This window comes from Anabrus simplex, chromosome 6, assembly GCF_040414725.1.
Source record: "Anabrus simplex isolate iqAnaSimp1 chromosome 6, ASM4041472v1, whole genome shotgun sequence".
Lineage (NCBI taxonomy): Eukaryota > Metazoa > Arthropoda > Insecta > Orthoptera > Tettigoniidae > Anabrus > Anabrus simplex.
Window position 1 is genome coordinate 83,319,664 of NC_090270.1, and position 17,393 is coordinate 83,337,056.

The window sequence follows — 17,393 nt, forward strand, 5'->3', positions numbered from 1 at the left end:
ACTTGCTATAACTAGGCTCCGGAAATGTCAACAGTCGCCCAATATTAAAATCAGCCCCATCGGTCTATCTTGGATTTTTATTTGATTTATTATTTCCTCCATCAGTTATCCGCTCTTTCGCAGCATCGGGTATTGAAACAGATCCTGCATCAGTAGACAGAAAAGGCACTCCGTCCTCTGGTAACACACCTTCACCATCGTAACTAATCCCGATTCTTTCATTATTTACAAGCTTCATTTCAGCACTGACACATAACTTTCGAGAGAGAGATTATCAACAAGCCCACCATCATCTTCATCACCAGGAACCCTCATCTGTAAGTAAATTTACACAGGGCGGTTCCACAAAAATATCACCATCGAGATCTTCAGTTAGTAGCATATCCAGTGCTTCTAAAAGGGAAAATCCCTTCCTGAAATGAAGATGTATGAATCAGTATAAAGTATCGTGATCTGACAGCTGCAGCTATTTTACTGAGTATAAACGCCTAGCGTTGCCATATGGCAACGCTAATGATTCAACAAGCACTACTACGGCATTGTGCACCCGTACTGTTTCAAATGCTTACAACATATATAATGAAGTGTGCACAACCCTACTGTAAACATAATCCAATGAAAGAACTTCACTTATAGATTTTATATCCTTCGTACGTGAAGCCGGCAGCCATTTCGCAGGAATCTTAAAATAACCAAGAGTCCACCAGTCTTTGTGTCACAACAATAGATTTTAAAACGAAATAAACATGATTACTAGATTATACAAACTCTTCTCTAACTGTCGGAATACACCACAATCTTCCAGATTATTTCTTGTTGCCTACAGCATTAAAAGAAAACGGTGCGAAAATCGTTGCCATATGGTAACGCTAGGCGCTAATGGGTTAATCTTAAATGGTTAATTCCTTTGGCTCTGGTACTGGGTGTTTGTACTATCCCAAAAATCTCTGCAGCAAATACATCACACACAACACTGTCCTCCCCCCACAGTGGCACTCAGTTTCCTATAGACAGTAGATGCTGCCCACCTTCAGCACAGAGTCTGTCTTACAAGGGCTGCGCTAGGCTAGCAATAGCCACAGAATTTTCTTTTTTTCCTTTTTTTCTTTAAGTATCTGAGATTTGGTCTTTAATAATCTTATTTTTATAATAAATTCTGAAGTAACACATTCTGAAAGCATATGGGTCTTACTAATAAAAAGTCCTTATACCGTTGTTTAACTCTTGTTTAGTTATACAGTGAATAAACCCTGTATAAGCGTTTTACATTTTTCTTACTAATAAACGAGGTATACGCATTGTATTACTACACAGCACGTATACACTCGTTCCAAGGAGTAGGAATCTCTTCCTGCAGTTCACTGACGTATTTCGCACGTTCACCGCCTTTATGATCGCTTCTGCTGGTTATCTACGAGCAAAACTTTCCGGAAAGTCGCACAGTAGCACAGCATATCGAAAAGGCAGTGGCAACACTAAGTGAGACAGCTGGAAATTCGCTTATACTGATATCAATATTTCTTCAGCTTGCTTGTGTAATGAACGCCAAAAAAAGAAATGGAATGGCTTAAGAAAAGATCAATAGCTCCTAACTGGGATAGTACGGAAAACGTAAGCAATTGTAATTGAATCGGCGAGTTGAAAAGGGTACACATTCCAAAATCCTTACTTTTCAGGAGAAAGGAAAACCTGTTTTGTAGCTAAACGAAAGGTTAGATCAAAAAGGTTTCTATTAGGCATTTATACATCATATTTCTACGTATTCAACTACAAAGTATGGAAATCATATTACGTACGGTTTTCAAGTTATACCATTTTTTATGTCAAGGAATATGTCCCTTATACTCAAATTTGAGAAAGATCTAAGATCTTTGTAGAGGCAGATAATGTATAATAAACTCGCAATTCAAAGTCTATTAAGCAGTAACACCTTATTACACAAACATACGCCCAACCATAATTTCTTTTATAGTTATTCAAATTCATTCCGTGAGACAGCTGGAAATTGACTTATATTGATATCAACATTTCTTCAGCTTGCTTGTGTAATGGACGCTAAAACAGAAATGGAAAAGCTTAAGAAAATATCAAAAGCTCCTAACTGGGGTAGTACGGAAAACGTAAGCAATTGTAATTGAATCGGCGAGTTGAAAAGGGTACACATTCCAAAATCCTTATTTTTCAGGAGAAAGGAAAACCTGTTTTGTAGCTAAACAAAAGGTTAGATCAAAAAAGTTTCTATTAGGCATTTATACATCAGATTTCTACGTATTCAACTACAAAGTATGGAAATCATATTACGTATGGTTTTCAAGTTATGCCACTTTTTATCTCGAGGAATATGTCCCCTTGTATACGGTAGGTACTCAATTAAGAAAGATCTTTGTAGGGGCAGATAGTGTATAAAACTCGCAATATCAAAGGTCTATTAAGCTGTAACACATTTTTATACAAAAATACGCCCAACCATCATTTCTTTTATAGTTATTCATTGTCATTCCGTCTCTTTACAGTGTTTTACTTTACGAAGATGTCTAGCTTCCATAACCTCTGAATGGTGTACCGTATGTCTCCTATGTTTAAAATATCGTGAAGATCTTCAACGTTATCGTCATTCTTTCAACGTGTGTTCAATGTTAAATGGATAAGTCAAATATTTTACAACGATTATATTACTGTCGACAATAAATACCACGAAAATAAACTGCTCACTCGTTTCTTTTTTCCGCTACACGCTGCTATACAACGCTTATACAAGGGTCGTGGACTGTATAAGCAATTCAGTGAATAACTATAACAGATGTATACACAGGAGGCTTATACACTGTTTATTAGTAACGAATTTCGCGTAAATGGTGTATAAACCTTGTATAAAAGTTATACACCGTTTATTAGTAAGACGGTATATGTACACCTACAGACTATCAAATAAGTGCAAAGTTATGTACACAAACAAAAGGCTTTAAAAACCACTGTTATAGTGAAAAATAAGAATAATTCAATCTAGGCTAAGTACCAGAATTGACAAGGATGAAAAATGAATTATGGTACCAATATATAAAAAATTGCACCCCCCCGCCCAAAAAAAAAAAATTTAGCATCACATGTATCTATCATTAGAAGTGTGATTACTGCACTAGCTTGGCTGCTAGGTTTCCACCTGTACAGCTCAGGATTGAATTCCAGCAAATCTTGGGCTGAAATATTTTTCTGAAAAGTCATGTGGCGTCAGTAAGGGTATCCAGCCTTCAGCCAAAACAAATATTGAGCTATGGTGGCTCCAGCATACCCAGAAATATCTGGTAAAAGCTGAAGAAAGTAGTTTATCAGGTAATCTTCCATTGCAACTAATTTAATTCCTTACTTGTATCAGAATCTCCTCTAAAGGCAAAAACTCCCAATCTGTTCCCTGGAAACCATGCAGCAGCCATGCCTGCTTCTTCACATACAGCATCTGGGATTGCCTGAGAAAAATACAATTGTCATCTGTTAACTTCAGCCTAATCAAATGCAGAAAATAAAAAGAAAAATAATAAAAATATAAAATAACAAAAAAGAAATTTTAAAAAACAAGGGAGAACAGAAGGCTATTTGGATATTCCAAGTCACTATACATAACTTACAAATTAGATTAGATTTATTTTGTATCAGGGCAAGATTAAGGCCCAGTCCATTCTCTCATCCATCCAACCAGAAAATACAAATACTGTATTTGTATAACAGTCATAAGTACATAATGTTAAGAAATATATAATATTTTACTACTATTAAACTATTATTATTATTATTATTATTATTATTACATATTTTAAAAATACAGCTATGATGATACCGAGGAAAAGGAGGAGGAGGAGGAGAATGCAAACTATTGTGATAACATTATTCGTAAAATTATTAACTTTAACGAACTCTATGATTCTTAAAGGTAACAATACCTATACATATATAAAATAAGACTTTTGTCTGTACATTGCTCTGAATGTAAAAAGATGGTATTTCTGTATCAGTTGTGTCCACAGTAACAACAAAATGCACTTTTTAATTTTCCATACTTTCTGTCAGTCTGTATGTACACACAACACGAGAAAACGGCAGAAGAGAATTGAATGAAAATCGGTATGCAAAGTTGGGGACTACATTGCTACAATCTAGACCATGACCAATTTTATTTACACTGAGTGAAATGGTAGTTAAGGGGGAAGGCCTAAAATTTTATTCTCAATTATTTATGTTATTAGTGGTCATATCTTAATGAAAATCGGTGTGCAAAGTCGGGGAATGTCTTTATAATCTAGGCCATAAATAATTTTATTCACCCTGAGTGAAATGGTAGTTTAGGGGAAATGAATTTAATTTCATGGCTCTGTATTGAACTTTAATTAAACCAAATTAAAATAATGAGTTATTCCACCTTTTTAATACAAATTAAATATTGATTACTAATTAAACATTTAATGGGACTAGTTTCGACCTATTTAAAGGTCATCTTCAGCCATATTGCGTGTAGAACAGGGTATTTGAAACATAGTGGGTTTAAAGATGGTCTTAAAACATAGAAGTTTGACACTATGAAAAATTGTTTTTAGAATTTCCTGAAATTTCCTGAAATTCTAAAAACAACTTTGATATGTGCTAGTTACATAATGTTAATACATCTGAGTCATCAGGTGCTCCAAATTAAAATGTAAATACTGTAAAAATGTCTATTTAAATGATAAATCTTCATTACTGTCAGCTAACTGCATCAGTTACCATTCATAACAGATATAATGGTTTCAGGAGTTCAAATGGATTGTATCACGATTGACTTATCTAAGGCATTTGATAACGTAGATCATGGGAGACCACTGGCAAATATGAGTGCAACTGGACTAGACAAAAGAGTGAATGAATGGGTGACTATTAGAACTCTGAGAATTTGAGTAGGTGAAGATTTATCGGACCCTGTAATAATTAAGAGGGGAATTACTCAAGGCGGTATTATTGGACCTTTTATGTTTTCTTATATATAAAAATTATATGAGTAAAGAAGTGGAATCAACGATAAGGCTTTTTTTGCAGATGACATTCTGTACAGAGTAATAAATAAGTTAAGGATTGTGAGCAACTGCAAAATGACCTTGATAATTTTGTGAGATGGACAGTACGCAATGGTATGATGATAAAACGGGGATAAAAGTCAGGTTGTGAGTTTCACAAACAGGAAAAGTCCTCACAGTTTTAATTACTGCGTTGATGGGGTGAAAGTTCATTTTGGGGATCACTGTAAGTACCTAGGAAAGATCTTCATTGGGGTAATCACATAAATATGATTGTAAATAAAGGATACAGATCTCTGCACATGATTATGAAGCTATTTAGGGGTTGTAGTAAGGATGTAAAGGAAAGGGCATATAAGTCTCTGGTAAGACCCCAACTAGAGTATGGTTCTAGTGTATGGGACCCTCACCAGGATTACTTGATTCAAGAACCCTCCCCCCCCCCCAAAAAAAAAACAGCTTGATTTGTTCTGGGTGATTTCTGACTAAAAAGTAGAGTTTCAAAAATGTTGCAAAGTTTGGGATGAGAAGACTTGGAAGAAAGGAGACGAGCTAGTTGACTAAGTGGTATGTTCCGAGCTGTCAGAGGAGAGATGGCGTGGAATGACATCAGTAGACGAATAAGTTTTAGAGGTGTCTTTAAAAGTAGGAAAGATCACAATATGAAGATAAAGCTGGAATTCAAGAGGACAAATTGGTGCAAATATTCGTTTATAGGAAGGGGATACGCCATTGATATTGGTATTGTATATTTACTCAATCAGGACAAATATTTCAGATTCCCTATGGGAATCAACATCTATATCATATAGGAAGGGGAGTTGGGGACTGGAGTAATTTATAATGGAGATGTTCAATAAATTTCGGATTTCTTTGCAATCTTTTAACAAAAGGCTAGGAAAACAACAGACAGGGAATCTACCACCTGGGCGACTGCCATTAATGCAGAATGGTAGTGACTGATTGATTGGTGTTTAAATGTTTAGCTCAACTATTATATAGTGTCATGTGTGAGCGGTGTCTGGATTAACGTGGAACTGCATGAGAGAACTCGATTCCTCAAGATGGCACAAACCCATATAGCACCCCACAGTTACCAAATGGTAATTTCCAGTGTTATGTGATTATGAACGAGCAGTACAACACTAGAAGTTCATAATACTTGGTTACGTTTTGTTTGTGATAATATGACTAAAATCAATTTTAAAGTTATTGTTTACCTCTCTGATATTACTGCTCTTGTTAATGGAAGAGTATCAACCTCCATATCCCAAGATAGTGGGTACAAACCCAGCAGAGGTAGTCGGAATCTCGAAGGATGCAAAAAAAAAAAAGTCCGTTCGACACTTCAGGTTGTACGATGTCAGCATGTAAAAGATCTCTAGTGACATATTTGGTATTTACCCGAGAAAATTCACTAAAACTCAGCCTTAGATGCCCCAGAGAGATTCGGTTTACTCTGCCATCTAATAGGCCTAGAGTAAAACGGAACGTTCAAACTGACAAGCAAGCAGCCAGATGGTGTCAAATTAAAATGCTTGAACATGGTAGCTGAGGCCATATGATTATTATTGTTGTTGTTGTTGTTGTTCTTAATAATGCAAGGACAGGATTAAATTGAAATTTTATCATATTCATTTTTTACATAGTATTCTCCGCCCAGCTACTCATTCCTGCCACCTGCCTGACAAAATTTTCTGGGGAGAATACTGAACACCGATGGATCGAACTCCATTGTAGTGAATAATTATCCACAGGCTGTTTGATGCCAGGAATCTATCTGTCCAGTCAAAAGGTCAACAATGCCATACATATTCTGTAAGAAAAACTCGCAAAGAATAAAGTTCATACGGTACTGTTTTACATCGTAGCTCAAGGAAACTTTTCATGGAAAATTTCCTGATACTACCTACAGCATCAGGTTTAAAACTCGACAGCAATAAAGAAATAATAATTCCTGTGAACAAGTTGAATCAACAAAGTGACGTATACAGATTTATATGCCAAATGAGCAAATGATGTGTTCACTAGGGAACTTTGGTGCAGGTAAAGAACTACTTTGTTGCCAATCTATTTACTGACACACTTACAATAAAGCTATTAAAAAATGAAGCGATAAGGAATAACTTTAGGTGCAAAAGTAATGCTGCATTCATACACAATTTTATTTATTTATTTATTTATTTATTTATTTATTTATTTTGACCGCACTTACTTGAACAGGTTCTGACAATTACAGGATGGAAAAGGGCTAAAACTGGGAAGGAAATGACCATGGCCTTAATTAAGGTACAGCCCCAGCATTTCCCTGGTGTGAAAATGGGAAACCACAGAAAACCAATGTTCAGGCTATCAGTGGTGTTTTAACCCACCATTTCCTGAATGTAAGGGTACGGTAGGCTACTACTACATCATCCATACCATGCAGCCAACTCTATTCGTACAAATTCATTTTTCACAGATTTGTTTCATAGTCCTACTAGCATTTCAATAATGTTTGACCAAAGTTCTAAGAATTTAAAAAAATCTGATTAATCAAAATATGGGTTACGTGAACAAATTCGATCCACGAAATGTCACTGTAATATTAGTCCCAAATGGAAGATAATTGCTTTTACTCAAATAAAGTGTAAAATCTGCAGTAAATGAATATTTTACTTGCAGAGAATAATATGGATACATACTTTACTACATTACAACTATTTTTTCTGCTACGTCACACCGCTTCTGAATGTGTTTTGTTTGTCTAATACTTTTGTGTGTGATGTCTTTGATCACTTAAGTTGTTTCAATTAATTAGGTGTTTTCTTCATGTTGCTCATTCGTTTTGTGCCCTAACCCATTCATTAACCCGTAACTTACACATTTTTCACATGTTGGTCGCAATGCACTTATCCCCCTGTACTCTCCTTTCCGTTCGTCCTCTACATGACCTTGGCAGGTGCGGATGTGCTGAAGTTTCCTTTTGTCTGTTATTGCAGCGTTTGGGTCTCTGGGATCAATGTGTGTAAGGAAAGTAACTAATTTGTGTGTGCCCTAAAACATTTTTGGAATAACATGTCACTAAGTAGTGATAATGTGAGAGCTTTGTTAGAAGAAGATTTAACTGATATATCGGATGCAGAAAGTGAGTTTGAAATTAGCGAACATATTCAAGTATCAGTGAAAGTGTGGAGGAGGAGGAAGGCTTGTCGTGCATGTACTAAGTGTCAATTTCCACTGTGTGGCTCTTATGGAACTGTCATTTGCTTGAAGTGTGCTGAATTACAAAGGCTTAAAGCTTCCTTTTGCTGATTAAAAGTAATTTTCTCCTTCTTTGAAGGTTTAATCCCATAACTGTTTGCTTAAACTTTATTAGAACAGACTGATACAGAGAGTTTTCCCCATTGCAAATCTGTGCAAATGTGACTATTTTGAGAAAATCCTCGTGTAAATATGTAGATCCTATTCTTTATGACAGAACCATATTACTATTACAGTAGAAGTCCGATAACCCAGCACGATCGGGACCGGCCCGGTGCCGGATTACCGAAAATGCCGGACTATCAGGTGGTACCTCCTACTACGATATTTAAGGCCTATAGCAAAAACAGCTGTAAAATGGTGTTTTGCAGTAAAATGTTGATCAGCAGAATCATTAGTTTAATAAATACTCTTCTTTTCAATCGTGTTGTTTCTTATTGCCATTCCATAATAACGCCAATGTTCATCGATGTTTTTATCTGTAAGTCTTCCTTTACCATTTAGAGTCTTTCCATCTACAACTTCTCTTTTCCTTCTGTCCACTTCAATTTTTGAAGGCGTGTACCCATCTGTTTTTGAACGTGGCCCATGCATTCAATTTTTGAAATCTGTTTTTTTTGTTTCATATGGTTGGCATTCCAGTACTCAGTGTAGCACACAGCCTTCCAGACTGAATATTTCCAGTGATAGAGATATTTAAGTAAGTCAATGGATATCAACTAGCCCGCCTGGTGGCCATGATTGTTAAGGCGCTGAAGTCTAAAACGGTCTAACACCGAGGTTAGCCGGTTCGAGTCCCGTTGGTCGAAAAAATTTTCACCATCAGAATGTTGGCCGGCAGGGTAGGGGAGGTGGTGGTATACAATTTCTAATCACTAGATTGCGTGCCAAAAGCCTGGATTAAATTCCAAACCTCTCCGCAGTGCTCATATGGAGTGAGGGCATATGACGCTGTTGATGGTGATTCGTCCGTCGGATGAAGACGTTAAGCCTTGAGCAGACCCCTTGGTGCTATTCGACAGGAGTAGGCTATGTGCCAGCACCGGGTTTCACCCTCTCCCTACTATCATATATCACGTCATTCATTTCATCTCTCATTAACTCCTCTGATGAGGTTGACGTCAGGAAGGGCATCCGGTCATAAAAAAACCGCCACGACAAATTCATCTCACCTCATACCCGACCCCGTACGGAAACGGGACAAGGGTTGGACAAACACAATGGATATCAACTAGATTGTATCAGATCAATTTGCATTATTAACTTTGAAATAATAAAAAATACACGTCCAATGGTTTCGACAAATAATACATCAAATTGTTCAGGAGAGATAATTATTAAGCGATAATAACATTAAAAATCCTGAAATAGTGCTGGACCATCAGGCGTTCCAGACTGTTGGATGCCGGACTAAAGAAATTCTACTGTAATAAAAAACAAAATTTGAGTATGGTAAGGATATTAAAAATAAGTGTTTTTGGAATTGTAATTTGTTTAAATAAATAGGCCTAGATTTGAAGAATATTGTAAAAGAGGAACTGTCAATTGAATGTATATTTTCACTGAAAATGAGCGGTTAAAGCTAGTGCAATTTCAGAAAAGTTTACAAACCTGATACAATATGTGGTAGAAAAACTTTACACTTCAGTCCCTTGGACCCATCGGTGTAAGCAACATAATATTTTTTCACCATGCAAGCTACGGGTTAAGTGATATATTTATTGGTCCAGGGATCATGCTATTTTGCTGTTGCTCCAGATTTAACAGTGTGTGATTTTTACTTGTGAGGTAAACTGAAAGAAAATGTGATTCGGACAAATCCTCACACATTGAATGAATTGAAAGAAAACATTACAAATGAAATCAGAAACATTACAGTGACAGAACTCACTTACGACAGCCAGAATGTAGTTAGTTACCAGATACAATGCCAGTAAAACTCAGGAAGGACGACATTTACAGCATCTTTTATAAGGTAAGATTGTAAACACGCTTAAAGCAGGGCGGCAGAGCGCGACATGAGTTCGACTGAGGCAGGTGCCGTAGCGCAGAATACAAATACGAGTTCGGTCTTAGTTTATATGAGACCCCCTCTATTTGCAGATGGAGGTGTTGGGTATTATTGTTTTAAGAAGAAATACAACAAGTCAACCATCCTCCATTAACATGAACCAAAGAGGAAAAGGAAGAGACCCACTCCGTGTTAAAATGAAGGCATTGGTAAAAGAAAGGGAAGTGCCAAGAAAGGCGCGAATATCTAAGATTTCGTAGGCCTCGCAAAAAAAATACCGTCGGGGTAGTAAGACGGGAGGTCGGGTAGCAAAGATTAAAGTGATGAGTGACACAAGTACTGTAAGTAGGAAACATTTTATACGCATCTAAGGCCCTGCGGTTGCCACATATGCGCCCAAGCTCCCTTTTAGTCGCCTATTACGACAGAAAGGGGATAATGTCGGTATAGTCTACTGCCCCCATCCACAGGAGATGTACATGGCATAGTAACAGTACCCTCATCTTAAAATAATAATCACCACCAACATCTCTGTAAGAAAGATCGCAAAATCATCTAATTATCCTTTTAAAGAGCAAGGGACGTTATTAAATTGCCATTCTTATAGATATAGTTGCAAAAGGGTGAAATGCATATGGCAAGTTTGGTTTAGAGGTTATGATACCGGTTTACAAAATGAGGACAGCTGTATAATATTAAGAACAATATACCTGAGTAGAAATACTTACATAAATCTCCATATCGTCCATAGTGAACAATGTAAAATGTTCTTCGAAAAAAAGTTTTAATGTCAGATGTAGTTCAAAATAATACAAATTCAAACAACCACTATTCAACCCGCTTGTGAGATGATAGCAAAGTAATGAAAAGCGAAAAATACTCCAGGGCACCCAACACTTTACACCAAACTTTCCCTCAACTAGCACTGATGCGTCCATATCAACATGATATAAAAATATATTCCGGCGCATTCAAAATAAACCACAAAAACACTATTATGCAAGATCTTCATTCATTTTATGTTTCTACCTCGATTCCCGTCCTTTCTTCATTTTCTTCATTCGAATATTTTATCAAATCATTCAATTCTTTGTCAATAAACACATCTCCACAATTCTCACACACGGTACTTGAGAGAGTAACACATCGCAATTTACAGAATTGTGTAATCGTAACTTGAATCTACTCTCAGAAGGATACTAACTTAACACAATTTTAAAAGAAATTATTAGTTCTGTTTTACAATAATTTTCCAGATCCATTGTGAACAATATGTAGTATTTTTAATAATGCTTCAGAACAACATGCACAGATTTCAGTTTATCACTCTTTCGGCTCCTTGAACGAATGGTAACGTAGTTGCCCTCGAATCAGAGGGCCCAGTGTTCGATTTCTGACCGCATCGGAGATTTTAACCTTAAGTGGTTATTTCCTCTGGCTAGGGGGCAGGGTGTTTGTACTGTTCCCAAATTCCTGCAACTCGCACAGCACATTAAACACTACGGTATCCTCCACTACAAAATCACGCAGTTTCAATACACTGCAGATGCCGTCCTCCCTCGTTGAAAGGTCTGGATTACAAGTTCTGTTCTGTTCGTGAAGGTTATTTGGGCTCGTTATTTCACCCAGACACTATACCGTATGATATTTGTACTAAATCGACACACGCACACTTTTTCAATAAAGTAGTACACCAATGGAGTGGACAATGTTTTCGAAGGACGAAGTACTTGAAGATTGAGGGAAGTAGACCATACAGCAGACTCACAAAATGGGTTCAAAGCGCGGAAAGTAGATCAAGAAAAGATGTATCACCGAGACAATTAAGAGTGAGGAATTACGTATACAAGACTAGGAGTTATAGGAAAAGCACAGGGACACAAGGTATACTAATCTTCACGCTAGAGTGGCCGTCTCAGCGACTTCTACAATACATACACACCAGGCCAACATATAAGGGACAAACAGGAGAGGGCAGGGGAACGACGGAGGGGTGGATATATGTGAGAGTGTAGAACTTTGGACAGATGGAAAGAAATATCTGAGCAACGTATATGGGGGATGTAGGGAGGGTAAAGTGTCAGTGAAAGCGTAAACAAAAGAGGAAGAGGGGCGACATTGTGTTGATATGAACATCAATAGTGTTTATTTTGTAGGCTCCTAGCATTCCATGGAAGGATGCGTACTACCATTATTAAAGATAAGGTGTAAACTTTCGCGAAGTTGACTAAGAACTGGTAAGATAGTGGGGTGATCGCCAAGTAGTTGAGTAAGCTGCATGAGAATGTGGAGAACACACTGATGAACATGTTCTCGCTGAGGAAGTGTAGTACCTGTTTGCGGATGCTGTGCGGGTTGCAGAGGCACTGACGGGCTCGATGTTGAGGGAGTGGGCTGACTGGGTTGAATGGGGTATTGAGAACTCAGAGATTGAGAGGGGTGCGAGGATGTAGTGGATTGCACTAGCTGGAGATATGCAGCTCTATCATAGCCGGGAGAAGGTTTAGGTGGCAAATCCTTAACAACCACTTGTGTGAATTTGCGTTTGCGAGGGGCGTCTGGTAATGGAGAAGGATGTTGAGAGGGTAGGGGAGGAAATTGGTGAACGTTATGATACTCCGAATAAGTAGGTGGAAATAGTCGAGCAGAAGCTTCTGAGAAGGAAATGTTATCAGTGCACATAAGTTTTTTGATTTCCACTTGCTTCTGATGAACAGCACAGTCTGATGAACCCGTTTCGTGTTCCTGATTGCAATGCACACATAACTTGACATTAGCAAGGCAGTCAGAGGTAGAATGGTTCATACCACAGTTGCGACAGCGAAAGTTAGTGGACTGGCAATTGCGGAGGGTGTGTCCATAACGCTGGCATTTGGAACAAATAATGGGGTAAAATATAAAGGGAGTGACTTCTAACATTACATGATAGATTGAAACATATTTGGGCAACGTTTTGGAGCAAAAAACAATCTTGATGGAGCCAGTAGGTAGATATACTGTCTGACCATCGTGGAGGGATTTACGGCGTAGGCGATGAACAGAATGAACTTTGACGTCAATCTGAAGTAAAGTAAGAATATCGGATTCAGTTAGATCTTTCTCAACACCGCGTATAATGCCTACGCGGAAGATATTTGAGTGAGGAATAAAGGCATGTAACTTTTGTGTCTCAAGGAACTTATTCTGCAGAAAGTCATTAGCATGATGAGGAGAGTGAAAGTTTACCTGAATCCTGTTACGGCCTTTATACTGGATGGATTTAATAGGAAATTTCCTTTCATGGAGTAGACGCCCTATAGCCATAGGGTGTAGATTGCCAATATTATTACCTTGTTTGGATGAAACAAAAACAAGATATGGTCCTGGGTGGTTTAATGGGTATAAATTACATGCACTAGTATTAGGAGGTTGAGCAGGAGGGGGAGGGTTAGGATTGCATTGAGTCGCAGTTTGCAACGAAGGGGTAGGAGTAGAATTAACATTCACGGTTGTATCCATTTTCACTACTTCTTCTCGTTCAACATTACTATTGGACGCGGGATGAAAGTCCCGAGTACCTCCACTATCAGAACTCATGCCACCACTGCCGTCTGGATTACAAGGACTGACCAGCAAGCCAATTGTTTACACTGGTCCAAAGCAGGCCAAAATCGAAGAAAAAAGAAAGAAAGAGAAGAAAAAGAGAAAATAAATAAACCCATCAAAGACTATCAATCTTTATCTACCTTCCTGACAGCGGCGTATACTGAGAGCTACCAAGACTATCGGCGAAGCCCAAATCTCAATTGAGAATTATGATGTAAGCATCTGACACATTGTTCCATTTACAAAATTTAAGCAGTTAAAAAAATCGTCATACGTATTTCTGAGAGCAAGGCATCGGAGACAGATATTGCAGCCCAGACTCTCGTCCATCTCCCCTCGACCCACTTCATGCGGAATGCTGGCGCATGTCCGATAGGTGCTAGACGCGGGGTGATAGCTATGCTAGGCTTGTAGGCTTCGTTCCGTCAGATCGCCACTGCTAACTATGAACCATGCGTTATTCATCGTATATACTTCCTCACCTCATACTTCCGACTTAATTAGGTACTTATATAGATAACAGAGCGCTGGTATTTCACTCTCGTTTACTTCTACATCCTTGTAGGAAGACAATGCAGGGCGGCTCTTATAAGAGGAATATAGTTTTTTTTATAGGTAGACTAGCTGATGTACCCGTGCTTCGCTACGGGATTCTCAGAAATACTGACGTGGTTTTCCTAACTTAAGTCAACAGAGGACATTACAAAAACTTCAGTAGGAATGTAGCGATTAAAAGCAATGTTATCATATAAAATACTCGATAAAACGGAAAATCGCACTCTTCTGCCATTATTCCGTTAAATATGCACACTGCTCATTCCAATCAGTACCTCAGAGTAGGGAAAGAATAGCTCGAGTGCTATGATGAATCAGTGTGTAAAGTACGATAACAGTAGTATCAGAATATGTATGAACCAGAGGAATGGCATGCTAAAGAAGAAAGTTATCTAACTCCCCATCTAATTCCCGTCAATAATCATGCAGGCTGTTACACTCGGTACGACGGGACAAGTTGGCCGTGGGGTTAGGGACGCTTAGTTGTGAGCTTGTATCCGGGAGATAGCGGATTCGAACCCCACTGTCGGCGGCCCTGAAGATGGTATTCCGTGGTTTCCGTTTTTCACACCAGGCAAATGCTGGGGCTGTACCTTAATTAAAAACAAAGCCGCATCCTTCACACTCCTAGCCCTTTCTATCCCATCGTCGCCATAAGACCTATTTGTGTCGGTGCGACGTAAAGCAAATTTTAAAAATACCCGGTACGCAGCAGTAATCTTATCTATCGGAGATGAGTGACAACAGAAGACACAAAGCACATCACAACAAACAATAGTCAACGTAATGCTATTGTTGATCCATTTTATGAGCTCTCTATATTGTGGTCCTTCACATTTAGTTTTCTTTCGAGTCTGTGATATTAGGGCGGCTTATAAAATTGTTTATAGCGTAGACTATAGTTCCTTATTCTTCGACGTCACATACCGATTTTCATTAAATCCTGTTTACTAATTTTCTCGTGACCCCGCGCTCATATGTACTTAGCAACAAAAATCCAAATTCATGAATATCTCTGTGATCATAGCCGGTACGGTAACAATGTATAAGACATAAATGATCGGAAATATAATACTACATAACTCATAACATTAGTTATATAGTATTTATCGATACGACCACTAATAACATAATTATTTGGAAATTAAATTTTAGCCCTACCCGCAAACTACCATTTCGTTCAGCGTGAATACAATTCGTTATGGCCTAGATTATAGCGACTTATTCCCCGACTTAGTATATCGATTTTTATTGAAATAGGGCCACTAATAACAAAAAATTGAGAATTCCATTGTAGATCTTCCCCTAAACTATCATTTTTCTCAGCGTGAATACAATTATTTATGTCCTAGATTGTAGCGACTTATTCCTGGACGTTCTCTACCGATTTTCGTTAAGATACGACCATAATGACAAATATTATTTTTTAGGCCTTTCCCTAAACTACCATTTCCCTCAGTGTGAGTAAAATTATTTATGTCCTAAATTATAACAATTTATTGCGCGACATTATATACTGATTTTCATTAAGATACGACCACTAATAACATAAATATTTGAGAATTAAATTTTAGGCGACAGACAGACAGACAGACAGATACCATGTTGTAAAAGGAAGCAATCCTATTTTCTCAGGCAAATCCCTGTTTCCGATTATGTTTTTGCTTACAGCACATGACATTGTTTATGTGTGCATGTTTTGGGCGCCTCATCGTCCATTGTGGTTTACGCTTCGGTGTGATTTTTCTAATATTTCGTAACCACGTGATTTGCAATGTATTTAAATTCCTTCGCGATACCAGTGTACTGTTCAGCATCTTGTTACGTTTACCGTGTTAAGGCGTGGTATTAAGGGTCAGGGAACGACCACATAGGTAGAAAAGAGCCCATATGTAAAACCTGTCATTTTTTATAGCACATGCAAGGATGTCGACTAGAAAAGTTCAGATGTAGTGTTAATTAGACATATGTGCCATGCAGACGTAACTATTTTCCTTGCGTTTATCAGTTATTATGTGGATCAGTCGTTCTTGTCAATGCTGGTGCGGATCGGGTCGACTGGCGTCTGATCATTGGGCCAGCGGTCCCCGGCTCCAAGTCTCATTTAAGTAGAAGGGAAATGGAGCCAAGCCTTTCTTAGTGTAAGGGGCTTCTTCTTTTTCGCCTGATGACTTACCGTTCTTGCAAGACCGACTACAATATATCAGACCTTAATGTTACTATCGATTGGGAGGAAAATGGCGACTTCGTGGGCGAGATTTTGAGACATGTGGTTGGTTCATATATGTACTACCAACTCAAGTGAGCAGGCGGATTGATTTGTCCTTAATTGGTGACTCAGAAAATAGGATAATTATTGAAGAACTACAAAGTGGCACTCTGTCAGAGGCAGCAACAAAACTAGAAAAGATCATTAAAAAGGCTGTCATCTCCAACGACATTCGCCAAAGAAAAGCGAAGCCTTGGTTTACTATGGCGTGTTTCAATGCAAGGAAAATTGCTTTACAAGCCTTACAGGATGCAAAAGTGCAACGGACAAAGGAACGGTTAGCAGTTTACGCTAGGTTAAGAAGAGATTATAAAGTCATTGTCGCAGAAGCTAAGAAACAGTTCAGAGAGAAGGAAGAGAGACTACTAATTGAGGAAGCGAAACAGAATCCATATAAAGCCCTTCGCCCAAGGCAACCATCATTCCCAAAGAATATACCGATGAGTGTATGGGAGACACATCTAACTGCAATCCTACAGGAGAGAGATACGCGGCCGGTTAACTTTCATTTAGCCCACACGGAGGCTAGCGTCCATTACGAGGAATTCACACTTGATGAAATATCAGATACCATCTATAACCTGAAAGACAAGAAAGCATGTGGCCCTGATCTCTTATTCAACGAACATTTGAAAGCTACTTTCCCAGTATTACAGAACTCGATATCACTACTACTAAACGAATGTATGCG

At 38.1% G+C, this 17,393-nt stretch overlaps 1 protein-coding gene across 1 annotated transcript in view; it reads right to left on the bottom strand.

Moving 5' to 3' along the window:
* Positions 1–11,349, bottom strand: part of Nup75 (nuclear pore complex protein Nup75) — a 201,816-nt gene extending 190,467 nt beyond the window's left edge. The window contains exons 1-2 of the mRNA XM_067149038.2: positions 11,022–11,349; positions 3,365–3,464 (exon numbers count right to left, since the gene is read on the bottom strand). Of these exons, the coding sequence (XP_067005139.2) occupies positions 3,365–3,464; positions 11,022–11,264 (343 nt within the window). The 5' untranslated portion in view covers positions 11,265–11,349. The remainder of the gene's footprint in view (positions 1–3,364; positions 3,465–11,021) is intronic.
* Positions 11,350–17,393: the final 6,044 nt, after the last annotated feature.